Raw genomic sequence first — 19038 nt, 5'->3', positions numbered from 1 at the left:
CTGTTGACTTCCTACCGCTCTGACATCAGGTCACGAATCGGCAGCCATGATCCTGTCCAGCCTCGGGGATCTGTCATCGCCAGTAGCTCTTATGTTTGAGCGAGTCTCGTTTAAGGCTCAGACCTCCGATGGATCCGGGCCCAGAGGCCTGCCGTGACCCCAGGATGTACAGCAGGAGTTGCAGCAGAGGTTTTGGCAGAGCCTGCGGTTCCCGTGCAACTGTTTGCTAATGACCTGCACAGCTGTGAGATCAGGAGGAAATGTGTTGAATAACGTAACATGGCAGGCCAGACTTTCTCTTCTGACCAAGATCCAAAACATTTTTCTTCTAAGTATTTTATTTTTTATTGTCTCATTGTCAGAGTGAGACTCCATTTGCCCTTTCAAAGCTTTTCTACATGTAATAGATCATATTCTGTGCTCAGTTTACGACTTCCCATAGCCCGTCTTGGACACGACAAAAGCCTGGCCAAAAGTCAGGCGTTTTGTTGGCAGCTGTACACAGACATAACATTTAACATGGACCGTAATATTTCCAGTATTAACTTGATTAAGACAACACCCTGAATAAGAAACTCATGCAAACAGCATTTTCTGATTATACTGACCCAACGAAGGTTATAACTGAATTTAGACTTGGAGTATTTTAGCTTTCACATCAATGAAGGGCGGCTAAGAAACGCAAACACTCTTAATCACACAATCGCCCTGATTTAAGTTCCTAATGACGTTCTGGATCACGTACAGCAAAGCACCTGCGGCCAGATCTGTCGGCTCGGCACCTTTTCATCGCGTTGGACAGAGTTATTATATAAATATTCGGCTCCTTTTATCTGCATTATATCATCAAAGATCTTCATTTTTGCATCTACTGTATTGGAGGTTTCCTGGGTGACTTTGACGGCGTGGCGCAGGTTGTGAGCGGTTTGAGGACAGGAAGCTGAGCGGAGTTCACAGTTTCTGATGCAGCAGGTCAAACCACAGTGTTTCTGCAACTCACTGGGGGTGGGGTGGGGGGATGTACCACAGTAGCAAAAATGGGGTTAATAACGGAACATTTTAATAACTGTGGGGGGGCACTGGTTGTACATGTAACTGACAGAAACCGCTTTACCCAAATGCTGCTCCAGTACGATCCGTTGGAGGAGTCGGATCATAACGTGAAGTTTATGGCTGATCCACTCTGTGTTTGATGCTCGATGCCGTCGAGCCGCGTGAGCTCGGCTGAGGTAACCTCTGGACAGAGAAACTCTTATTACGGTTTATCATGGCTGACCTGAGCTGATCCAGTCAAGTGGATATAAAACACAGATCTGAGAGGCAGAGGGCGACCTGATGGTAACAGCACTGCGCTGATGTCAGTATGCAGTCTGAGAGACATCTGTCAGTGTCTGCTGTCCACTGCAGGGCTTCACAGACTCAGATCATCCCGTGACTGAAGTGAGTCTGGATTCACAGTTCGGGATTAATGAATTAGAAAGAGGATTTTTAGTGGAGCTCGCGCCCGCCGAGCACAGAATCAGGGCGTAGGCACAAAGCGACCCCATTGCTCGGATGTGGTTGTTTTCTAACCTGTGCTGCCTCACCTCTTGGCTTCCTGTGTTGACAGAGTTGATCCTCTGAGTGGCCAGAGGAGAAAATAATGTGACAGAAATGATGAAAATTCTTTCTGCAGCCACTTTCGAGCAGAAAATCAAGCTGTGTCTGATTACCCTGATCAGACTAACATGGAAACATCATAGCAGAGCTGTGATGAAACTGATCTTCTGAGAGAACTAAAGGTGTGTGCTACTTCTGTCACTTTTGTCTTGTGCTGTGGGCTTTCATGAGGAGCCAGCTCCAGACACAACAGCAGCAGACATAATGCTTTTAGGTCAGACACAGAAACACAATGCCCTGAAACAGTTAGAGGCATCATCCGTCCACAGTTTACACGCTTACAGCTGGAGCTGCATTAGCTCCACTTTCATGTGCTTTCAAATATCTCTCTGCTTGCTCACTCATGTATCTTTTTACCCCAGAGATTACATCTTTAAGGAGGGGAAACTGACCACCTCACTTTGGAAAAGAAAAGGAAATTAGGAATGGCATTCAACACAACAGGAAGACGAAAGGACAGCGAGGGGTCAGGCGAAGATTAAGGGCAAAAACAGGTGTATCACTGCCTGTTTAGTAAATAGTGAGATCCAATCTCTCTGCCTTCCCGTTCCGCTGTCTGTTTGAGGGTAAATACCACCATGTGGCCCCGCAGAGTAAATAAAGAAATGACAGAACGCTTTTGCCCAGGGAACAAGACTACTGTAATAACAATCCCAAATTAGTGCTCCCATTGGTCGATATGAAATATCCTGTAGTCCTCACCGGCTCGGTCTGTCATCATGCCTCATTACGGGGAAATCTAAATAGTCAAGTACCCGATGTTTGGGTGTTTTTACACCACCAATCTCGGCCTCGCAGATGTGTGCGCTTTGAGGTTGCATGCAAAATGACATAACGTTGACAGCACAGGCTCTTGCATTACACGCGTGTGTTTGGGAGTGTTTTTCACTGAAGGAGATTACACTTATTTTCCATGCTGCTCATCCCTGTGATGTATTATCCACCTAATTCAACTGATTATGAAGCCTTGTTTAATGTATTTAATCACCGACTTAAAATAAGTCTGACTCCACTCCGCGTCTCTTGTCGGGCAGCTCTTGGACAGCCTGTTTCCTGGGTGCACCTTGCAGAGCAGCGCCGGTGGAGGCGACGGCGCTTCAGTGACGACAAAGGACAAACATGACACAAACACACAGCCAACCAAGGAAAGAGTGTGTGTTTCATTAAGGCCATTCACTCATCGCGCTTCTCAGAGTTTGCTCAAGTCAGAGAAAGAAAGAGGCCGTGTGTGGATTTGGGTTAGGATGCTGAATGAATCTCCATCGGGACGTTGCCTTCAGGTTAATCCTCACAGCCTCCAGTCAGGTGAGGACGAGCTTCGTGCAGACGTGTACAACACGTGCAGAGGTGAAACAGAGGAGGCGTTCAGGTCGGAAAAGGAGGCAGCTTTTACCTGAGCTGCACGCTGAAATAATTACCTCCTGAGAGGAAGAGAAGGAAACATGGAAAACTGAGTGGAAATGAAAATATATGTTCTCATGAAGTCATCCTCGAACGTTTGGATTTCACTTAAAGGACGTGTTTGACGGAGTTGCCACAGGGAAAGCTTGTTTCATGTTCAGTGTAGCTGCTGTAGCTCGGCCGTGTGACTTGACATTTATATGAATTCAGCAAAAGAAAAAAGTCTGATTACCTCACATTCAGGAAACGTCAGGATACCTTCGCTAACCAACAACTGTCCGAGAAGACAGCTGGGGAGCACTGTTAGCTTACTGCTAGCCTTGTAGTCGCGCCAGATAAATGAGCTGTTTTGACGTGCTGCATATTTCAATGATCAATGAATGAATAATTTTCCTTTCATTGACCTGAATCAGTTGTTAGTCTTCGTGTTGGGTTTTCTTTCAGTGTAGCGTCGGAGCGTAGGAGCAAAGCTCTGCAGCCAGCTGAACTCACTTCCAATCAAAGCTGAAGTCACACGTTGGTCTTTGAAGTTTTTACTGGAAAAACTCAACAAATTCAACAAAGGTGAATCTGAAAAAGATGAGATACCAGGAACAGGAGTCAGACCAAGAAATGAACAAGAAAATGATTCACGAAGAAGTTAGTTTCCATCGTCTGCCACGCCGGGAAGAAACTGTCAGTGACTGAAATCATGTTGTGCAACATCGACTGTCCGCCATGTTTCTGAGTGCGAGATGAATGTTTTATTTAAAGGCCTCAAACATTCCTACAGTGGAACCAAGAAACCGGCGACACGCACACAACAATGATGCTCTGGGCTAAATGCTAACATCAGCATGCTAACATGCTGATGCTAAGCAGGTACAATGCTTTCCATGTTCACCATCTGAGCTTAGCATGTTAGCATTTGCACCGAACACAGAGTGCAGCTAAGGCTGATGGGAATGTCATTCGTTTCGCTGATATTTGGCCAATATATTCAGCTGATTTTGACCTGATGATGGCACTATAGTTATTACATTTCATCCTGAGGGAGACATGAATTTCTCAACCAAATTTCCATTGAGATTCACAAACCTCATGGTGGCGCTAGAGGAAAGCAGCTTCATCAGTCAATACTCCAGCATTTCAGCGTGGACATTTAATCTGGCATTTCCAGCCCTGGAGTTGTGTAACAAATGTGGCTGAAATATTTTTCAAAATGAAAACAGCAAACGAACCACGACACCTCAAGAACACTCGTAAAGACGATGTCTGCAAACACCTGATGTCCTCATAAGAATGCACAGAAGGAAAACTCAAAGTCAGTGTTTCTTAAACATGCATGTCCGGTGTGGACGGTTTTTAAAAGCTGTCCCATGTTCCCTCTCTTTCCCCCCACATGCTTTGAGTCCATGTCGAACGTGGGGGGAGCAGTGTGAGCAGGTTCTGCAGGAGAGAGATAGACTAAGCACAATTAAGGGGCTTGCATTCCTCTCGTTTTTCTATAAATACCCTGCACATTTCCTCTCTTCTGTCTGTGATTCTCATTAAACCAGTGGAAAATCTGCCTGCCTCGCGTGGTAGAGAGAGCCCTTTCATTTCCCTCGGCCTCTGAAGGAGGACGTACTGGGTGGCGGTGCTGGTGGGGCGGCCATGTGGGGACGATAATAGAGTCCTTACAGGCAGCTTTAGAGGTAGTGCAGGAAAAAAGAAGGTATGGTTTGTGAAGTCACCTGCTACGTGTGGGGCTCGCTCGCTTCCTCTGCTTAAACAATACCGCGGCATGGTCCGGCTTTGACTTTGAAGTTCACTGAGTTCATCAGTACTGACAGAGCTTTGAAGGCCGGGGTGTGCTTGAAAGACGCTGTCTTCCCAAGAGAAGTGATGTTTGTTTCATCTGATGTCCCACAACGACGTGCAGGATGTTCATGTTCGAGGGACAAAGCCCTCTAGAGGTCGTAGTAGTAATGACAGGAGCAAAGGTCAGGTGACGTTTTTAATGAGGGACGAAGTCCACCTGGCCAGGTAGTCGGGTGGGTGGAGTCATGGAGTCAGTCAAACGTTGGACTTAAATCAGAATCAGAATGCCTTTATTAGTCCACCGGAGGGGAAATTTCATTTTCAGTTTCATTTCAGTTCCAAGAAACATAAACAAAGACAATGACACATAACATGGGGAGGACAGTAACATGTGAGACTGTCATCATCACAGTCATCCCCTCACCTTAATTACAGTTATTATTGTTGTAAGTATGACGTTCACCTACTAAACACAGTTCCCAAATTGTCCTGTATTTGCTCTGCGGCCAGGATTAAGCTTACTGCAGTCAGTCATCAGGTGTGTGTGCAGGCCAGCGAGGGCCAGAGCAGGAAAAATGACACCTGTAAGGTTCAGGTGAGGCCTGACAGTCCCAACAGAGCATCACCTGAGGTGCCAGGAAACGGGACTGCACCGACCTGAGGGCCGGCTGGGTTGATCAGAGGTATGTTTGGGGCTGTGTCGCTGTGCATGCTCACATTAAACATGGAGATTAAACACGGCTCTGCACAGACTCACTGAAGTGCCACAGAGGTGCAGCATAGTGAAGCACAGCACCACCTTTTAATGCCATCAGTGCATCCTGGACTCGCACTGACTCGTGTGTCTAGCAGATATTTTGTATGATCATATTTTGGGTGAAACACAAATGATTCTTTTGTTTTCTCCTTCAGCAGTAAAAAAGCATAAAAATTGTAGTAAAATCTGGAAAACACACTCAAAGGGAGGAGCTGCACATCATTTCAGTGTGTGTGTGTGTGTGTGTGCGTGTGTGTGTGTGTGTGTGTGTGTGTGTGTGTGTGTGTGTGTGTGTGTGTGTGTGTGTGTGTGTGCGCACACACACAATCATAATGTTCTCTGTCACTTTGAAACCAAAAGGTATTCATATGCTGGAAACGTTTTATGGTCCGAGCAGCGAGACGTTTGACTCAGGTCAGGCGATTCCCTGAAACACCGATCTGGAGCCATATGGACACAATAATAAATGCATACAAGCAAACACTTGATAGCACATCATCAAGCTCCAGTGTATCATAAAGCCTTGGACATGAGACGGTAATAATGAGACGAGGAGAGACTGATCGATCCGCCCCGGCGATATGAGGTTCAGAGCACGGCGCTCTGACGTCAAGAGAAAACAGAGCTGCTCCTCTCCAGGTCCTGTGGTTTCAGGACTTGAAAGGGACGGTGCAGAGTCCACACGAAATCCTCCCAGAGACTCTGCTCCCGCTGCTTCGCTTCTGGCTGTCCTCTGTGTGGCTGCGCTGAACTTTCTCAAACCTGATCACACACCCATGGGAAGAGCCTCGTTTCAATAACACACACTCTGAGTGTGTGAGCCGTGACCAAAGGCTGAACAGATGGAAGAGAAAGCCAAGGTGGAGCTCTGCTGGACGGACGGACGGACGGATGGATGGGTGGATGATATGTAGATGAGAATAAAAAAACTTGTAAACACGGAGCAGCATGATCACTGTGTTGTGAGCTGAACAGAAACGTTGTCCTAAGTGGTCCCCGTCTCATCTCGCAGCTGCACACACTGTGGACAAGAGGCCGTTCTCTCCCCAGTCAAGGTCATTAGGCCTCAATTTTCCAAAATCTGTCCTTTGAACTGGAGATGCCACAGCCTGAGGGTCTGATCACATCCCATCAGCCCCTGATGAAGCCGCACGCCAGCTCACCTCATTTCTGTAACGCTGCCGATGTGAGAGCACACCTGCGCTCATGTGATCAACACCTGCGAGGCTCGCTCCCACAGCAGGCTGCTTTGACGTCATGCCCCGCCGTCCTTTCACTTCCTGAAAGACTCTGTTTGCCACACGAACAACAGACTTACACGAGCCTCCGAGGGACTCGATGAAAAGGATGCTCTAATTGCACCAAAATCAAGGCGACGTAATTCCGGCTGCCTGAAAATCACCCAGAGGTCTGAGCGTCCAGCGGGGGGTGAAGACAGAGGTGATGTCATATGTGCGGATGTGCGTCTCTTCTCTTAGCTCTTCAGGGAAAACTGCTGCTGAGTGGCCACATGCAGAAATAGACAAGCCTCGACGTGTGGACATGAGCTGCACTCTCACACTCATCCTCTGCTCGTTTCTCCACATTTACGCTGATGGAGAAAAGCACAGGAAGCCTTTAACGTGCTCTCTCCATGCTAGCTGCTCTGTGAGCTAAATGCTAACGTCAGCGTTAGATTGACTTTTTGACCTGATGATGGCGCTACATGCAAAGTTAAGTGTTTACCAAAGTCATTACGACTCATCCTCAGGAGAACATGAATGTCTGTGCTCACAGAAATCCATCCAATAGTCTTTGAGACGTTTCACTCGAAAGAAAAACTGTCATGGTGCCACTAGAGGAAGCGATAGAGGATCACCAAAGTCAGCTGGATTCATCGTCTGGTGACCACGAACACCTGCACCACTTCAACGTAATGCATCTGGTTTCAGTCAAAAGCGGTGGATCGGACCGACGCTGGCATCCCTGAAGCTTGCACGGCTGAAAAGTTTTCATTTCTTAAAAGTTCTGACGTCGTGCTGCACAACAGACGGATGAACTCCACAGACAGATCAACAGACAGTACGCATCAATGCAGTCCTCTGTCAGACGGTGCGGCTCGCTCGAATTCATCCACCTCCTGATCGAACCGAGCAGGTGAGAGAGGCGTGCGATTCGTTAGTTAACTGACTTTTCTTTCCAGCACCAGACAGATGCAGGAGCTGCGTTGCTAATGCAGATTCCTCCAGTCGCAGAGCGGCTGCGTTTTCCCGCTGCTGAGTCCAGCCGCCGAGCGCTGACACCAGACTGCCCGGCCAGACGGAGTCCGCTGGCGAGCGAAGCAGCTACCGCTCCTTTTATGAGTCTCCACTGCTGCTTAGCTCGAGTCTGCTAGAATCATTTTGGTGTATTATTACAAACTGTGTGCATGTGCACTACATGTGTGTGTTGTAATATTTAAGTAGCTAAAAGAAAAAGGTCTCCATGGCCTTACAAATTACAGCTTTTAATGGGATGAAGGAGGTTTGACAGTTGGCTGACTTTAAACACGGCAGGATCGGAAGTCGAGCCATTTAAGTCGCATTTGAATTATTTCTTCATTAATCGTGACACGATGATTGATTTCTTTATTTTCCACAGGGTAGATTGTGATCAATTCAGAGCAGCGCGTCGCTGCAGCCCCTGTTTGTGATGGTGGAGACGATGGAAATGAGGGGAAAATGTGACATCATGAGGCATACCATAAGTCAAGACAGAACGTTTGTGGTCGGACATGTTTTTCAGTAGTCACAGAAGCCTGAGTCGCGTGTGCCTGCCTCCTTTGTGAATCATCTCGATGTGACAATATTCATTTTCTGTTTTACAGTTTTTGTTTGGGTGGAGGATTTGAGTTTGTTTCGTCGTAGCTTTTTTTTGTTGTTGTTGTTGTTGTGTTTTTTTCCACTTGTGCCAGCTCTTGCGGTTTTCGCATGACGAAAGTCCGCGAGCACAGCCTTTTCCGGAACGAGGTGAACGGCCTCGGCCAATAGGTCCTTGAGTTTCCACCGCATAACAACAATGTTTCAATTTGTCTAATCGGGGGTATTTAGGCTAAGTAAACTATCACTCTTCAGGATTTCATCTGTGGCAGCCCAGTCATGCAGACCTCTTATTCAAACCATTTGTGTGCGGTCGAGAGTGGGAGTGGGGAGGGCAGCCAGTGGAGATGACGGGGGGATTGGATAACTCAGGGAGAAAGTCTGGGACGCAGAGAGTGAGAGGTCTTGGCAAGAGGCTGCAAACCACACGCAGCTTGCGTGATTGTGGTCCTCTCGCAGCCTTCTCTGTCTCTGCTTGGCTTCCTCTCGCAGCTCTCCGGAGCACCTGCATGTCTCGCCGCTCGACCTTTGTGACCTTTGAACTTGGCCGGTCAGATGCAGGAGCTCTGCTACGTCAGGTGTTTGTCTCCATATGAGGCCAACTGTGTTGTCACAGTACATGTATCAAGTCAGTTTTATTTAAAGTTTATGGCCCAAAATCACCAATCAGCTAACGCTATCAAGGCTGGTGCTGAAGCTGTCTGACAGTCGCAGCTGCAGAGAAGTTTCCTGACACAGTTACCAAAGGCCGTTAAACTGGAGTAGGACAACGCTTGCTAGGCTAGGCTAGGCTAGCACTGCAAACCAGAAGCTAAAGAGCGTGACCTGCACAGTGAGAAATACGTAGACAAAGAGGAACGTGAAGATTGAATAAGAGTGTTTTAGTCTGGTCACAATTTGTGTCACACTGAGTGAAAATCCCACTAAGTGGCTGAAAACTGCTCATTAACTCACTTACAAGCGATGCGGTTCTCTCGCTAGCTGCTAGCTCTCCTGTTTGTGGGTTAGCTCTGCAGGTTCCAGCTCGTTAGCATGCTATTCACAGCCAAGCTTTCCTGCTAGCTACGCTGTGTGTCCGTGCACTGCGGGACGTCTCCGGAGATCCTCAGCAAATAAACTCTCAAAGTCTTAAAAGTATTAAAAAAGTCTAGTCCGGTCATCTGATGTGCACGTAAACAAGCTCAAATTAAAGCTGATTGTCAGTACTTCAACTTCACCGTAACGTTTTCATCCACAAAGTACATTTACTCCAGCTCTGAGGTACTTGTCCTTAACTCGAGTATCCTGACAGTCTGTACTTCTACTGCAGTTCATCAGTTTCACACAGGCAAATGTTGATATTTAGACTTTTTTCTAGTACATTTACTATTAACTTTCCAAACTAGACTTTATTTGCAAAGGATTGAATCAAAGTTTTACATTAAACTCGGCTGTATGTCATTAAAAGTTGCTCCAAACAAAACAATAAAATGCTAATTAATAATGCATCAGTAATAATCATCTAATGATGGTAAAACACCCACAGAGGCCGTTTTTCTCTCTGAATAAGGAACATTTGGTACTTTAACTGTGTTTCACTGATTGCACTGAAGTACTTTTACTTCAGTAACCTTTCTAAGCAGTACTTTTGTTTCCTGCAGTGTGATATTACTACTACTACTTAAGGAAAGGGTTTGAATACTTCTTCCAGTACCTGTCCAGGTTACAGCCGTACAGGTACACGCAGTATCGAGCCTTCAAGCTGAACAACACAATACGCAGCGGTGCAAAGAGCCACACAATCACCAACACCACCTTTTATTCGTGAGGTCATGGCACCGCTTACCTTACCCAACTCCTCCATCTCAGTTTCCTGCATCGATTTAGGATCATAACTGGCCTCATAAAAGTTAGAGAGGGGACGTGAGAGCCAAAATCCAGACCCAGCCAGCAAGTTTTAATGGTACAGGTTTATAATGAAACACTCCTTGAGCCTTTCTCCCAAAGCGCTGACGTTATCCACTGGACACACGCGCATATTAAAAGCGCACGCTATTTATAATGTGTGGGACTATCAGCGAGGCAAGGCGGCGGGAGTTGAGAGGATGTGTGTGTGTGTGTGTGTGTGTGTGTGTGTGTGTGTGTGTGTGTGTGTGTGTGTGTGTGTGTGTGTGTGTGTGTGTGTGTGTGTGTGCTGTGTGTGTGTGCTGTGTGTGTGTGTGTGCTGTGCTCTAAAATGACCGTTACCCGGAGGTTTATCTGTGTGGAGTTTTGTCATGAGGGCTTTGGCCGTCGCAGCGGATGAGCGGAGCGCTGTGTTGTTGCACCGAGCAGATGTTTTGAGGTCACCGCTTCTCGATCCGCCTCCTTGCAAGTGTTGACACTTGTGGGTTGGAGTCATACTTAATGAGGGAATCATGATGTGTGGGTTGTGGCCCATAGGAAACACAGAATGAGCGCTGCAGCCATTCACATCCTCAAGCACCGATGATTAACACCATCCCACAGTTCCCAGTGTCCAATCAGTCCGACCTCTTTATGAGGTCTGAGCACTTCAGTGACATTTGGACTTCCATGAGATATTTTAAGGAAGTCTTCCTCCTCACCGCAGTCCTGTTTCAGGTAATGGTGCATTCAGTCCGTCCGTGTTGTTCATTCCTGGTCAGAGCCCATTGCCTCCACCTGCCCGGTCCACACAGACTCTAATGATTTCTTCTCATTAAGCTTCAAATATTCCCATGTGTGGTCACTACCGTGTGTGGCGTGTGGTTACCTCTCTCACCCAGCAGCCTATTTTCAACATTCCTGCTCTGCCCGGCCGATGATCACACACAGATGATGTCATTTCCTGCTCCAGGGGCTCCAGCCTAACAGTGCAGCAGACGGCTCTCAAACATGACTCAGGTTGGTCTTGATCTGATACCTCTGGTGGGCCGGTCAGGAAAGTCACAGAACGTCTCTCAAACTGACTTTCAGTTAACTTTAATCTTGTGTCGTTTCTTACTCTTCATCGGCTTTGACCAAACGCCCAGAGGAGCGCCGTCATTTGTGGGATGAAACTGTTATCATAACCCTGCAGGACCGTACAGGACACGTGACCTCATGCACCACAGAGGCTTAAGGTGCTCAGCGTCCTGCGTACGTGATTGGTGGATGCTGAGACAACAGGAGTAAACATGAAGCACCATGTGAAGCTCATCTGAGGAAACATGCACTGATGTTCAGTGTGTGCGATGAGCCACAGCAGCAGCTCAGACACTGAATGCGTCCTCATTCATTGTGCTTTTGCTGCCATCTGCTGGGGAAGTGCAGAAGTACGGACTTGTTTCTGAGGTTCATTTGGTTAAACGGGCAGATTTTAAACAGGTGTGGACCATGAGACAATGACACACACTGACCTCTTCACCTGCAATCAGAGATATTTAATAACAGTAACGACGTTTCAGCGCAGACCGACATCTGATTATTATCTTTAAATACATTTTACGAGTGTTTAGTCAAGTCACTTTTAGAAGTTTTACAGCTCAGATATTACAAACAACACATTTTCATCAAGCAGCGTTACAGTCTGCACAGTATACGACGCCCTCTGTCCTTAGAGCCTCGATTCTGATAAAGAAAACTCCACAAAAAAACTTTGAAGATGGAAAAATGGAATAAACCTCAGCAAGGGCGACAGAGGAGGGATCCCTCTGCCTGCACACACACGCAGCCGGAGTCAAATGTACAGAATAAATCAGCAAAATTCTGTTACAGATGCATGTAAACTGTAAAACTTCAGTGAACCTGAACCACCGGACCTCGCTCCAGCAGGGAGACCTGGAGGGAGGACAGAGCACACAAACACACAGATCTCCTGGAGCATGAAGATCCAGACCCAGGAGAGAGAGGACCCCGGACGGCCGATGACCCAGCACAGAGAAGCCTGAGGAGAGAGGACAAGTGTTAGCTTTAAAGGCCTGAGCTGGATTATTCCAGAGGAGGGGGCTCAACAGCAGAAGAGCCTGCGTCCAGCTGGCTTCTTCTTACCTGTGGGACAGTCAGGACTCCTGTCCTCTGACAGCGCAGACCACAGGATGAGGTATGAGGTGGAGCGAGATCAGACAGATATGAAGGGGTGAGACCAGCTTCAGAAGTCCTGAGAAGCACCTTAAAGTCTGATCTGACAGCAGCAGGCTCAGTGAAGTGAGGCTGAGGCTGCAGAGAGCGACCAGACGTACGGCAGTGAGCCAGTTCATTCATTATGTAAGGTTTACGTATCAAAGAACAGCATCAAGCAGCTGATTGGCTCCAGAAACACTGGCAGGAGGATCACTGGTCACATGTGGTGAATGTAGGGGTTTTTCTTATCTGAGGAAATGAATGGAGGCCAGCGGATGTGTGGAGTCGTGGACAAAGTGCTCTCAGATCTCTATCAGCTCTCAAACACTGAAGTGAGACCTGTCATGATTCACAGTCTGTGGAGAAGAAACCATCATCACAGTCAGCAGACGTTCAGGTGTGCGTCATGAGGACGAGCGAGACTCTTCAGGCTCGTTGACCTTCGTCAGACTTCCAGGATGTTTGATTACGGAGTAATTCAGAGTCCCAGAGGAGGAAACAGAAGGACTGAAGCGGCCACTTCCTCCTGGACAAGAAAAGCAAGCAGTTAAATTTAGTCGAGTGAAGGTGTTTGTATTTGTACAGCTGTGAGAGGAGGAGAACGTGTGTGTGTGTGTGTGTGTGTGTGTGTGTGTGTGTGTGTGTGTGTGTGTGTGTGTGTGTGTGTGTGTGTGTGTGTGTGTGTGTGTGTGTGTGTGTGTGTGATGTCAGTCAGACCTGAGGATGAAGGGCGTTGGCGGTGCTCAGACAGAGGAAACACTGCAGCAGACAAACCTGCTGAAAAGTGCTCGTGTTGCTCAAAGCTTCACCTCTGACTGGTCTTAAAACTCACTTTTTAATCGGCCCAGTTCTTGTAAGACTCGCCCGGTGGCTCGAGGGACGGTCGGTCCAACACTTTGGACCTACACCATGACCTTCACATTCACGGTGTTTCATCCGTGTTAGAAAGAAACTGTCAAAGAAAAGGATCATTTTGAATAGACTGAATGTAAATCAGTGCAAACAGACTGCAGTAAAATCAAAGTACCTTTGTCCTTCAGCAGTAAAAGTACTCCTCATGACTGATTTCTGGATTACTGGACAGGATTTCTGAGGGTTTCTTTTCTTCGTGTGGGAACAGACAGTGGTCCACTGCTGATGAGGACAGCGTGGACAGTTATTCTCCTGCAGTGTTTCAGTGTGGCCACAGGGGGGCAGACTGCTCTCAGTCTCAGCAGACTGAAGTGAAACAGAGTCAACAGGTGAGTGAACAGAGAGACTTTCTGCAGATGTGTTGGTGCTTCAGACCACAGGACAGGACATTATGACGTGCAGCTGGTCGTCACTGATGCTTCGTGGTGTCTCTGTTGTTCTTACTGTGGTTTTCAAACTGCTTTCTCAAACATATTTTCATCATATCGAAGCGTCAGTGATCCGCTGGAGCCTGCAGACGGCCGGGCTTCAGTGGAGGGGGGTTGGGCTGGTGTTTGTCACGGCTGTAGATCACTCTCTCAGCTGATGACATGCAGTCAGGATCTCTCTGCCGCCTGCTGCGCTGCGTCTGGATTTGGAAGCTGCGCGCAAACGCGGCGCGCGTCTCCTCCAGCGTGCGTCCCCGTCGCTGCGCAGATATCCGACCGTGTCAGTGTGAAGTGTAGAACAGAAAGATGAATCTCTCCCTGGCGAACGCGTCCTCTTGGAAGGTGGAGTCGGTGGTCATTTCTCTGGGCTTTACGGTCATTTTCCTGGTCGGCACCGTGGGAAACTCTCTGGTCCTCGCGGTTCTGTTTCGGAACGGACAGATGAGCACGAAGACCACCAACCTGTTCATCCTGAACCTGGGACTGGCAGATCTGTGCTTCATCGTTTTCTGCGTGCCTTTCCAGGCCACCATCTACACTCTGGATGAGTGGGTGTTCGGTCCCGTGCTGTGTAAAGTCGTGCACTTCATCATTTTTCTCACCATGTACGCGAGCATCTTCACCCTGACTGCTGTGTCCCTGGACAGGTGCGTCCACCACGTTTCAGGCTTCCAGAAGCTTTAAGAATTACCCAGCCTGCACCACCAAGAGCAAAACGTTTTCATGTAGTGACAGCGAAGATGGAAATATGTTGAGTAACATTTCATTGAACTGAGTAAGTTGATACAGATAGATAGATAGATAGATAGATAGATAGATAGATAGATAGATAGATAGATAGATAGATAGATAGATAGATAGTACTTCATTATGTATTAGAGGAGTCAGGCTCCATAAATCCCAAAATTGATGTCCATAAACTAAATGAGGCCACATTCATATATACAATGCACAGATTAAAACAGAAGAGTCCATCAGCTCCTCAGAATCAGCTGTGATTAAAAACTCCTTCAAACACGTATGCACCAGACGCATCACTAGCCGTCACGCTCACTTTGTGTCCTGGTATGTTCATGGACAAACCCAAAGCCGGATTTCATGTACAGATTAGCGTCTTTCATTTTCTGCATCCTGTCTTTGATGAGTATCATCCGCTTACATCAAGGACAGTGAGGTTCACGTGAAGTCATCTCAGTTTGGGCTGGATACGACAGCAGCCGCACAGAAACCAGTCTGGATGTCGCTGCACTGTGTTTATAGATGTGTTTAAAAAGCTCTTTCACACAGTGATTCTCAAACCTCAGTCTACATCAGTCTGATGTTTGACATTTCCGCCGGCGCCTGCGATGACTCGTCCTTCCGCTGCTGAACGTCTGCATCATGTCTTCCTCTGCTCTTACAGGTATTTAGCCATTTGCTACCCGCTCCGCTCCAGAGAGACGAGAACGCCGAAGAACGCCCTCACCTCCCTCTGCCTGGTTTGGGCCTTGGCCTTGGTCTTCTCTGGACCGTATCTCAGCTACTACACACAGATGGACCTGGCCGGCACTGTGGTGTGTATTCCTGCCTGGCAGTCCCAACCACGATTCATCATGGACGTGTGCACCTTCGTCTTCGGTTACCTCGTCCCCGTCCTGGTGCTTGGCCTGACTTACGCTCGTACCGTCCGGTACCTGTGGACCAGCGTGGACCCCGTAAAGGACATGTCCGCGTCGAGGCGGGCCAAGCGGAAAGTCACCAAGATGATCATCATCGTCGCCGCTCTCTTCTGCCTTTGCTGGCTTCCCCATCACGTGATCATCCTGTGCATGTGGTCCGGACGCTTCCCTCTCAACCACATCACATATGTCCTCCGCATCCTGTCCCACCTGGTGGCTTACACCAACTCCTGCCTCAACCCCATCGTCTACGCGCTCATCTCCAAGCACTTCCGCAAAGGCTTCAGGAAGGTGTTTGGCTGCTCGCTGAGGAGGAGGGAAGTCAACAAGGTGCACGTCGTCCAGGCGGTCAACACGGTCAGCTGTGTGGAGACGTCCAACTGAGGACAAGAAGCAGAGGGTGGGCCAGTTGAACTATGAGCATACTCAGAAACTGTCTTCAGACGCCCTGAAAGTATTCATTTCACCAGACTAAAAAGAGTTTTTATGGACGGTGGCAGACGACAGAACAGCAGAGGCTGCCTCCACCCGATTATTGATCAGCTCAGCAGTTATGGAAGAAAAACCTTCACCGTCAGAGGGAAAGGACTGAGAGGCTGTCGTTTAGACTGCGTTATGATAATTAAATCGATCGGGAAAGAATAATGGAGTCATGATTCTCACAGTAAACTCAGCAAACGACAGACTGATTGATCCGGGAACGACTCCCGTTTTCCCCCGATGGAGTGACATCTTCAGCCTCGCAGCTCCGCGGTGAGCAGGGCTGGTTGATCGCTCGGTCCATGTCTCAGCAGCCAGTGGACGGACTGTCATGAAACTGGGTGCAGACCTTCATGATCCCCAGAGGAACGATCCCGCTGACTCTTCCTCTCCTGTCACCATGGATTGGAAAAACATGGGTACAGTTCTGAAGCACTCATTAGAGCTGGAAGACGAGTCCTGCTGACTGATCGTCATCATGAAGATCCTTTCAAAGCATCTGATCAAACAGTGTTTAGACACCACATGAAGGGACGTTCAGTGACTTCTGGATTACAGCTTACTAATAAGTTCATTTATATGGTACTTTTAAATCAAACGAGCAAATGTTGCTTCATTCAAAGACATAAAACCAGTAAAAGTATGAACTCTAAAATATTAAACTGCAACAACATTGAAAGCTAAGTAAGACAGTTTTTAAACGTGAGTGTAAATGAGATTAAAGAGCTGCCCTCCTGATTCGGCTCAGATGAGGATGAGGAGGGTCATTACAGAGTTAGGCTGGAACCGGCCTGAAGAGGAGCAGTGGGTGGTTTTGGGCTGAAACAAAGGAAAGTGATCAGCCAGCAGTCTGACACCTTTTCAGTCTCTGAATGTCGGATTATTCGTCTCGTGGTTCTAATTCAGCAGCTCGTGCAGATTCCTCAGCGAGCCTCCGTGTCGTCTCGATTCTTTTGAAAATGTGCTGCATGACATTTTTCCGTCTTTGGAAACCTCAGTGTTGAAAGGTGATGATGTCAGAGAGGCTGAGCAGCGCTGTCATAATGCCACAGAGTGTGTGAGTGTGTTTTCTGTGACGTGAGGTACATGGAAACGCTTCTTTGTGTGTTCATGCTGCTGACAGTGTTACTGTGGCGCACCAAACGTCACGAGCTGTTGAAATAATAAATCCATCAGTAGTTGCATAACTCCTCTGTGTGTCTGTATGCAACACCTGACAGTTTGTCATGAACTTCAAACATGGCGTCTCTGCTGCAGCCCCTCGGGTCCCTTTGGTTGACCCGTCATCGGCATATCTATATTTCAGGCTGTACATCTTTACACTGAGGCCAGTGACTATTCATTTCACACCCTGTGTGCACTGAATCGTTTGATTTGCCTGTAAATTACTCACTGATCCTTGTTTGCAGGATTTCATTGGCTGTAGGAAGCGTCAGTCATCTCCAGTCTGCTGCAGTTGGCTCAGTCTTTACATTTAAGAAGAGAACAGGACTCTCATTGGCTGCTGTTGGCTGTATAGAAGGAGTGGAAGATCCTAATTGGTCAAAGGACGTGTCAATCAGAAGGTCAGGCTACTTGAAACCATGCTGACTAAAAATGTAAGATTTGAACTGCTGAACATCTTTCTGTGGATTTGGACTGAATATTTCGCAGCAGCCGATCGTCTGGACGTTTGTCCATGTAAGCAGACCGTTTTCGTTGGAGTGTCATCGATCAGCTGATCACGGTGAGACTTCACTGGTGAGTTGTCTCAGTTTTGTGATGGAGAATAACGTGGAACAGGAGAGAAATCAGAGCCGACGTCTGACTGATCCTGGACACTTTTATCACTCAGCAACACGACAGAGACACAAAATAATGATGTTCTTATCTGTTTTTCTCTCTGTTTTTCTTGTTTATTTAAGACCTTTTCAGGTTTTATTTCTGGGCTCTTCTATTGGAACTCAGACATGAAGTGATCTCTGATTACTGCCTGATTCAGAAGTGAAAACCCCTGAATATCAGTGGGGCTGTACACTGCTGCTGTTACATACGTGTTTTCATTTCTGGACGGCGCCTCAGTCACATAACCTCTTACAAAACCTCCTCCTGACCTTGATTGTATTGTTGGAAACGACTGAAGCAGGAACACGTAATCGAGCTGCCGAGCGGCAGTAATGAGCCTCACAAAGGACCTGTGGCTTCATTACTAATTAACACACATTTAGCCAAATCCTGCTCTTAGTGACATCGATTCAACAAATTTGAACTTTGTCATTATCCTGAATTTATCCTGTAAAATAGCCTCTGAAGGCTCTTATTTATTAGTTTTTTTTTGCAGAATTCCAGTTTAAATAAAAAGTGCCAATTAATTGAGTTCAGTCAACAATCACATCTAATAAAAGCACTTTTCACTTTGCTTGCGGCGCTGCTGCTCATCACTTGCTCCTGTAGTCTCTGTGTATTTCTATTATTTTATATACTTTCAGTTTTTCTCTTTCATCTGTTCTTATTTGTGCTGCTGCAGCACCTAAATTTGCTTCTCTTCTCTAAAAACACCTTCCAGGTACTAAAGGCGTCCCTGTGTCCACCTGCGTGTCTCTGACTGTCTGCTGTGGACAGTCAGCTTAAAGGTTTCACACTAATGAAAGTTTCAGACTGTAAAACCAAAACAATGAGCTCAAAGAAGCTAAAATGCTGCACGGTCACATCACGTATTGACTGGCAGCGTTGACTCTGAGCACGCTCGTCTCCTGCATGGACGCCAGCTGTCTCTGTGGAGCATCGCGCTCAGCAGCAGCCTCCGCTGCCAATCAACACTCACGTCGTTAGAGCTCATTACGTATTTCAGTCACATGCTGAAGACGTCTGGCTGAGGAGCTTTAAGAGCTCCTCTTACAGCAAACCTTGACTGCTCGTTAGCATGAACGAGACGTGGATGACAGCTCTAATGACGTTTGTGGACTGAGGGACAGAAGAGCGGCGTCCTGACGTCTGTGCAGTCATTCAAAGCTCGAACAGACAAATGACAAAAACACTCAGCCGTTATTCTTCATGTCAGGGAA

At 47.3% G+C, this 19038-nt stretch overlaps 1 protein-coding gene across 1 annotated transcript; it reads left to right on the top strand.

Annotated features, from left to right (window-relative positions):
• The first annotated feature begins 14121 nt into the window (after window positions 1–14121).
• LOC139349856 (galanin receptor 2a) lies at window positions 14122–15906 on the top strand. The gene is made up of 2 exons (XM_070990878.1): window positions 14122–14503; window positions 15259–15906. The coding sequence occupies exons 1-2, from the start codon at window positions 14163–14165 to the stop codon at window positions 15896–15898; spliced, it is 981 nt and encodes a 326-aa protein (XP_070846979.1). The 5' UTR covers window positions 14122–14162; the 3' UTR covers window positions 15899–15906.
• The last annotated feature ends 3132 nt before the right edge of the window (window positions 15907–19038 follow it).

Source organism: Chaetodon trifascialis, chromosome 21 (genome assembly GCF_039877785.1).
Source record: "Chaetodon trifascialis isolate fChaTrf1 chromosome 21, fChaTrf1.hap1, whole genome shotgun sequence".
Classification (NCBI taxonomy): domain Eukaryota; kingdom Metazoa; phylum Chordata; class Actinopteri; order Chaetodontiformes; family Chaetodontidae; genus Chaetodon; species Chaetodon trifascialis.
This window is presented reverse-complemented; position numbering and strand designations above follow the sequence as displayed.

What these genes read in the sequence shown, in the direction of transcription:
- LOC139349856 (XM_070990878.1), top strand. Translation starts at nt 14,163, where the DNA reads ATGAATCTCTCCCTGGCGAACGCGTCCTCTTGGAAGGTGGAGTCGGTG. An exon ending in ACTGCTGTGTCCCTGGACAG is followed by an intron (nt 14,504 to 15,258) that starts GTGCGTCCACCA and finishes CTGCTCTTACAG; the next exon opens with GTATTTAGCCATTTGCTACC.